Source organism: Maylandia zebra, linkage group LG4 (genome assembly GCF_041146795.1).
Source record: "Maylandia zebra isolate NMK-2024a linkage group LG4, Mzebra_GT3a, whole genome shotgun sequence".
NCBI lineage: Eukaryota > Metazoa > Chordata > Actinopteri > Cichliformes > Cichlidae > Maylandia > Maylandia zebra.
In genome coordinates, this window is record NC_135170.1 from 12,405,604 (window position 1) to 12,413,060 (window position 7,457).

A 7,457-nucleotide genomic window follows, 5' to 3' on the forward strand; every position below is an offset into this window, starting at 1 on the left:
TGTTAAACAACATCTTTTTTTTCTTTTTCCTTGATCGCATGAGCAGTTATTATTTAATCGCTGAGACCTTCATCTTAGTTATAGTCAGCTGTATTTCCAGCTCTCCTCTCTGCAGAGAGGTTGCTTAGCATTCAGGATGTAAAATTAAGACTTTCTGTCAGTGTTTAGCTCTTTCGTTCCATATTTGGATCAAACGTGGTTGAAGGGGTGGACGTTTCCACGGGAGAGGGAGAGAGAGAAGGCGAGGCTTTCATTTCCATTGCAGATTCTGATCTTTGCTGAGCTTTACTTCTGTTACATAAAAATACATAGAGCTCATATTGTTTCATGCTCAGGCTGGAGTCCAGTGGTGCATCTAAGGACTTGTGAAAGTGGGAAAATTAAAAAACAATAAATCCCTAAAAGTCATATTATGATCTTAGACCAGACTGACATAGTGTCTTTGTAGTTTTCAGTGAGTGAACTTTTTAGCTTTTTGGTGCAGAGCTTGATGGAAAGATTGATAGCATCTACACACTACATGTGTACATTGACCTTTGCTACTGGGGGGGTGGAGGTGGTTGACAATATTTTGTTAGCCTTGTTCAGAAGAATCCTACCTTCTTCCTCCTTTTTCTGCATTAATGCGAAATTAAGTTGATGAGCCAAACAAAACTGAGAATCTGGCTTTAACATTTTCAGAAAACTGGATGCTATGGAAGCTCTGTTTCTACAATAGGGGGGCCATGGAGGGTGGAATCAATCACAACAATTGGGTTATAAATTAATGTAATTCTTAAGTGTTTTTAAACACCTTTTAAATGGTAGAAATACAAAAAAAATGCTTATTTATATAATAAATTCGCGATTTAAGTAAGTTTCTACAGGAAGCTACACATTTTAAGCTTAACATAGTCAGCTATGTTAAAAAAAATCATGTTTAATTTAGAAAAAAAATTCAGACAGAGGTAAATTCAGATTTCGTGTTAGCTATTCTAACACCTGAATAAGTCGAAAGTTCGAGATAGCCAATTTGAAATTTCGCGTTACTGAGTAAAAATCTATTAAATATGGAGTTATTTAATAGAAATTCCCAGACAGTCACCCGAAATTTTGACTTATGAACGACAAAAGCAATAATAATTCATGAGCAAAAAAGCAGCAGCTCCCCTAGCTGTAACCCTTAATAATCCTGTCCTCGTGATCTCTTTCCCTCTGCCCCTCTCCTGCACTCTAGTCTAACTTGCGTGCGCGGCCTCGCGGGTGCGGGCACGTATCTTGGAGGCTCGGCCCCTACGCAACAGTGTGAGAGCGCGCAGGACTTAAAGCTGCTGTTGATGTGTCGCAGATTTTAAACACTGAGAGAGGCAGGCAGCAGGAGCAGGCGTGAAGGGGAAGAAGCGAAGGCAGAAAAACAAGCGAGCATCCGCCGTGACAGTGCGAGGGTTTTCCCCACACATACTCGTCTTTAAATAGTATCTGTTATTTAAATTTTTGCACTGCGACAAAAAACAACAACAAAAAAGCCAACAAAAACAACAACAACAACCGAAAAAGCATAGATACCCAGTTCGCGTCCTGCTCAGGATTCAGCGATCAGCGATGGAGCTGTCTTCAATTGGAGACCAAGTGTTTGCAGTGGAGTCGATAACAAATAAGAGGGTGAGAAAGGTAAGAATGAGCACGTAACTCACAGAAAAACTTAATCGCCTGTGTTTGTTTTCCCTCTTGAAGGAGCGCTCTGCTCCGGTTGCCATGCACAAACAAAACCTGGCTACGCACTTTTGTCGCTCCCAAATCCTTCTCCAGCTTTTACGCTAAGACACAACACCGATCTGTTTTCATGCAACTGCGCCAAACTTTAACACTGTTTTAGCGCACGAGTCGCATCCTGTAACCTTCATGTGCAACGGCTGGCGCTGCAGCTGCTGCAGCGTGTTCGTGTTTTGGAGGAGCCTACGCAGTTGTAGTGAAATGTGTGGAGGAAGAAGAAGAAGAACAAGGGGGGTGTGTGACCTGAAAACAGGTCTGACGGCCAGTAGCTATGCGGGCAGCTGCGCACTTTATTTTCGGTTAGATGGTGAGCGCTGCGTAAATCCGTCGCTGACTCCTTCGTGGTGGTGGCCCATTGATTTTTTGCAGTTGGGGGTGGTGGGGGGATTTGGGGGTGATAATTTGAGCAGCACGAGCGCACTATAATGTAGAAATGCGCTCTCGCATAAGTTTAATAGAGCCTGTAAACAAACACGTTCTTCTCCTGAAAGCGCGCACTGTGCGCACGTCGGAGCTGCTCTTGTTTTGTTTTGTTTTTATCTCGTCTTCACTGGGACAAACTGCGAGCATTGATTTTCGAGCTGATAATTTAAAAAGTAAAAAAAGATTTTAATTTTTTTAAGATAAAATTGCGCAGCACCGCGTTGTTTACATGCCCCCGCCTCCCCTCATCTTCACGTGTGGCCCCACCTATACGAGCGGAGGGCTGTTCTAGAACGTGCACGAGAATCGTAGAAACCGGCACCTGCTGTAGCCACGTTCGGTCACGTCATCGCCAGCGAGAGACTAGCTGCAGCCACTCAGCCTCGCTGTCATTGACGTCACCCCTCACAAAAACACCCCTTTAAAAAAAAAAGAAGTAAAAATCCTCGTGACTCTCCCTCTGTCCCTCCCATCCACACTTTAAAGCGACAGCAGCTTGGTTCTGTATGCGCTGGAGCACGTGTTTTGTGTGTGTGCTGCATCATCTCTAAGTGTACACCACCCCCACCCCTCTGTCTCTCCTCAGGGTGCTGTGGAGTATCTATTGAAATGGCAGGGATGGCCCCAAAAGTGAGTAAGCCTTGAGTAATCATCTAGTGACCTCATCCCCCTCATCCGGTGTATATTTATGAGCGTTTATAGAATGTGCTTCTTCATACTAGATAGACTGACATCTTGGGTGTGTGTGTGTGCGCTGGCAGGTACAGTACCTGGGAACCAGAGGACAATATTTTGGACCCTCTCCTTGTTCTGGCCTACGAGGAGAAGTGCGTAATTACAGAAACTGTTGTGGTTTTCCTTTCATTTTGTTAGTCACACTTTCATATTCTTGCTTTTGTTTCTGACCTCTCTCTCTCTCTCTCTGTCTGCTTCTTTTCCAGCCGGGAGAAGATAAGAACTCTGACCTATCGCAGGAAAGGTCTTAGACCGAGGAGGCCCATCCTGCGGGTAGCGACACTTACCTTTCCTCTTGTCTCACAAACCTTTGTTGTATCTTCCTTCATTAATCCTAACTGCTGGCCAGGCTTGTTTGTTTAAAGGCAGTTGCACATTTATCCAGGTGATGACTTTTTGTATTTGTGCACACACACAACAAACAAATAAAAAAGATATTAAAGGGGTATTCCATCAATTTAACATTAAGCTTACAAATTTTTGGGATGTAGGAATCCTGGGACTTTTTTCTTCTTAGTTACTTATTGGCCTAAAGTTCCTCTGATGGGAGCGCCTTAGGTTCAGTGTCAAATCACAGACCTTACCATTAGCACCCAACAAACTCTGCCTTCTGCCGCCTGAACCGCCTGACCTGTAACCCTGCTGCTAATGCAACTTGATCTCAAGCTCCAGCCCAATAACCCCAATTACATCACCATGACATCAGCAGGATTATTTTTCAAGCTCGCTTTACTAGCTGAATGGTACTCAAATGTAAGTTTCATGTATAACATTGCCAGAATGCCCCTTTGATTGAAACATTTACTTCTCATAAACAGCTGGAAATATAAGGAAACAAAAAAAACCCCAATGCTGTATCATTGTGAACAATACTTTTGTTGTTTTTTCTTCACAGTTCATTATTGTCCAGATGTTTTAACAGTTTAAAACATCAGTTTCTTTACAGAGTGACCCATTAGCGCTGATAATCAGTCACTAAGATACAAAACCCCAGCAGAGATCAAGGCGCAATGGCCTCAGTAGTTTTTAAAAGACATGTTTCTAAAGCGAGGGGTGTGACCCCCGAATGGTCGTTGCTCTCACTGTGTCATTATCACTTCAGTCGTTAAAGGTGCAATTTGTAAGAGTTGCTGTCAAGCTTTGTCCCACACGTGGATATCAGAGCATCACAAATTAGCCAAGTCAAGCTCTTGATATCACCATGACGATGAGGACCAGAGAGGGTCCTTAAAAGAAAATCATGCATTAACACTTGGACAGAGTCACAGACTGTGTGCACTGTGCAGTGCTCCTTCTTTGGACCGACACAGTATGCATGCAACACTAACTCACTGCTGCCTGTTGTGGTAAATAGGTGGTACTTTTAAAAAAGGCAAGCCGGGCATAGCTGGTTTGGAATTTGCATTTTGCACCTTTAAGCTCCATTTACTTGTTTTTGAAGCGAGTTTAGAACAGTTCTGGTGTTTCGTGAGATGATGACTGTTTCCATTACTTGTATCAAACTGCAGTAAATCTGTAAATATACATCTTTTAATCTGATTTTAATGGCAGATATTGGCACATTTTCTGTACTTATAAATACGGTATTCACAGCAGCAGGATTGTTTTATTTATTTATGTATTTATTTTTTGGTTAGTATTCCACCATCCTAGCTAATCCTAGCTAAAACCATCCTGTCAACCAATTTCTGCAGAATTAAGACATTTCTAAAAAACAAAAATAAAACAAAGGTGTTAAACATGCTAAACAGCTAATGTTTGCAGTTTGGATAGTGGTGTTGGCTGCAGAAGTAAACTGAATATCACAGCATTTTCTTTACGACTACATTTCCCATACACGTGCTGTCTGTCAAAAATGAAATGCATCCTATGTTTCCACTGTAAGTAACTCAAAAGGCAGAACTGTATTTGCTTCCTGCTTGTGTGCGCAGTCATACAGCTTCTGACCTGCCACCATCTCTGCTCTCCCCCAGAATGTCTTTGCCATGGACCTCCGCAGCGCTCACAAGATGACGGAGAAGCCTCCGCCCCGCATTCGCCTCTCCCTCACCCGCTCCATGAGCACAGACGTGGACCACGTTGAGCACGGCAGCATGTACCAGCGCCAGGTGAGGAGGAATGGCTGGCAGAGGGTGGCCAAAGGAGGGCGAGATGGCAAACGTATGCATCTGCAGAAGAAGAAGATGGAGCCCATGGAGGAGGACTGGGGCGGCACCAGTGAAGAAGAGAAGTCTGAGAGCACCATGGGGGAGAGATGTGAAGGCAGTTTATATGGTTGGTTTGTCAAGCTGATAACAAAACGCAGTAGCCCCACCATGACCTTTGACCCTTAAAAATGAACAAGATGTGTCACCATCTCTTTTCAGGCCTGTCAGAGTGCAGCTCACCTGCTTTGCTCGAGCAACATGACCTGGAGCTGCAGGTGGGGGAGAAGTTGGGTGGTGACCTGATGCCGGTAAGCTCGCACACGTGGATCGACATCATGGGCGAGTGCGATTCGACACCGAAGCCAATGCTTGTGCGCAGCCAATCAAAGGACAGCACCTCTGCATCTGAGGCCAGACTGGGCGATGCAGTTTCTGTGAGTGACAGGTCAGATTCGGACAGAGGAGAGGAGGGCTGGGAGTCAGGCCCGGAGAGAAGCAATGCAACCTCAGTGATAGTGAGCATTCGGGGGAGCAGGGGGACGGCAGGTGACGCCGCTACCGTCTGCTCCCTGGCTGAGGTGAGGAAGGAGGAAGCGAGAGGCGACGATTCGATCGTCGCCCCAGAGACTGCTTCCCCAACAGCAGATCAGCCGAAGACCGTCATCTTGACAAAAGTGACTATAAACTCTGTGACGGTGACGTTTAAAGAAGCGAGGGTGGCCGAAGGCTTCTTTAAGGGCTACTGAACAAGGGTGACGAGTGGCACCGAGAGCTCAGAATAACCATAATTAGACTTGCCACTCATTTTGTACATGTAAAACGGTCACGTATGTAAGATAACTCTACATGTTTACAAAGCTACATTCATTTCCCGCTGAGTTTGGTGAAGAAATGTTTGCCTTTGCATAAAAAGTGAGTGGTAATTTTATTATTGTGGCTCATTTATTAGATGTGATAGGAAGCCTGAGGCCCTTAAAAAAGTGCTCAAATTATCCATAAGAATCCAGCAGACTAAATAGGTCTCTGGCTGGTTTCTTCCCCGGGGCCGCTGGGTTTACCGAGAGTGAGACACACGTGAGACAGCAGCCTGAAACGATGCAGTTCAGATAACTACTCAGATGCAGCTACTTTTCTCAGTGCTTTCCAGCAAGACATTGGTCTCACACTCAGATCGGTTCTCGGGGCCCGTTTTCAGTCGCTCCTCTTTCTTACAAATGATTTTGTAAAGATGTTTCTTTTGTCATTTAATTATTTTTTTTAGTATTTGCACAGAGCTAACCGCATGCCCTGTCAGTCTGTGCCACACATGCTCAAAGCCCTGTCCTGTGCTTTGTTGAAGAGGTTTATTTCTGTCACAAAAGCAAGAAAAAAAACAAAAAAACAAAGACAGAGAATTAATGCCTGTCGCTTAGATGAAGTTCTGCGCTTCAAGGAGGATGGATGCACAAAAACAAGTACTCAGCCGTGTTCGCCGTTTGTCTGTCCCTTTATTTTTCAAGTATGAAATGCTACCTGGTTCTATTTTTGTATTACCATTTGATAGTCCACTCTCTTCACTAGCCTTTGTGCATATCAAAACAGGAGGTGTCGTTTTACTCAGCTGCTGTGTAGGTAATGTGCAAATGAAAGCAAGTGTACATTCAGCCGGACCGTAGTGCGCTTTTATTTATTGCATGTCACACGTATAAGCTAAACTAACTTATGTCACTCGGTGTGTCCAAACAAGTCTCTTTCTCTCTGACAAACATGAAAAGTCAAAGATGTCTTCTCTCTTAAAAAATAAATTTTTACTTTGACTCTATTTCCAATAAATGTGTACAACAGTAGCTGCCGCCTGGAGTGTGCTTAGAGGGGGTGGGTATAAAGACATGTTTCTGTGTTACCTTTCTGAAAGAGATGACGAAGCCAGTCATGAAACACAGATGTATCCAAATTTATTTATTCATTTCTTGGGAAGGTTTTTGGTTTTTTTTTTGTTGTTGTTTTTTGACAATGAACCTTCTTTGTTGTAGTTTTGCTTTAGTGCCTCGTGATGAGAGATTTGTTTCAAACCCACTATCGAAGCCTAACAACCAACTGACGAGCAGTTTCACGCCCTTGTCGTGTCATGATAAATAAAGCAGAGAAAAGTTGCATTTGGTAGCTGTTCACTGAAATTTGGAGAACAAGGCACAAAAACATGTAAGTGAACCATTTATTTGGGGGTTTTTTGGCCTTACACGGAGAGCAAAAACCAGTTGGTACAGTCTTAAAAAGAGAATGAATGCAGCTCAAAGCAGCGTGAAAGACCAGACCTTGGTTAGATGTTAGACCACATCCAGCCAAGTCAAGGACACTCGAGGAGGTGAGGTAGGTGTATCGTCAAAGTCTGAAATCAAAAGACGCCTTCATGAATGTTCA

General features: G+C 43.8%; 1 protein-coding gene across 1 annotated transcript; it reads left to right on the forward strand.

The window, feature by feature from the left end:
- The first annotated feature begins 1,290 nt into the window (after window positions 1–1,290).
- On the forward strand, window positions 1,291–6,883 carry cbx7a (chromobox homolog 7a). The gene is made up of 6 exons (XM_004575488.5): window positions 1,291–1,650; window positions 2,762–2,805; window positions 2,937–3,002; window positions 3,117–3,183; window positions 4,884–5,184; window positions 5,277–6,883. Exons 1-6 carry the CDS (start codon window positions 1,582–1,584, stop codon window positions 5,801–5,803), a joined length of 1,074 nt encoding a protein of 357 aa, XP_004575545.2. The 5' UTR covers window positions 1,291–1,581; the 3' UTR covers window positions 5,804–6,883.
- The last annotated feature ends 574 nt before the right edge of the window (window positions 6,884–7,457 follow it).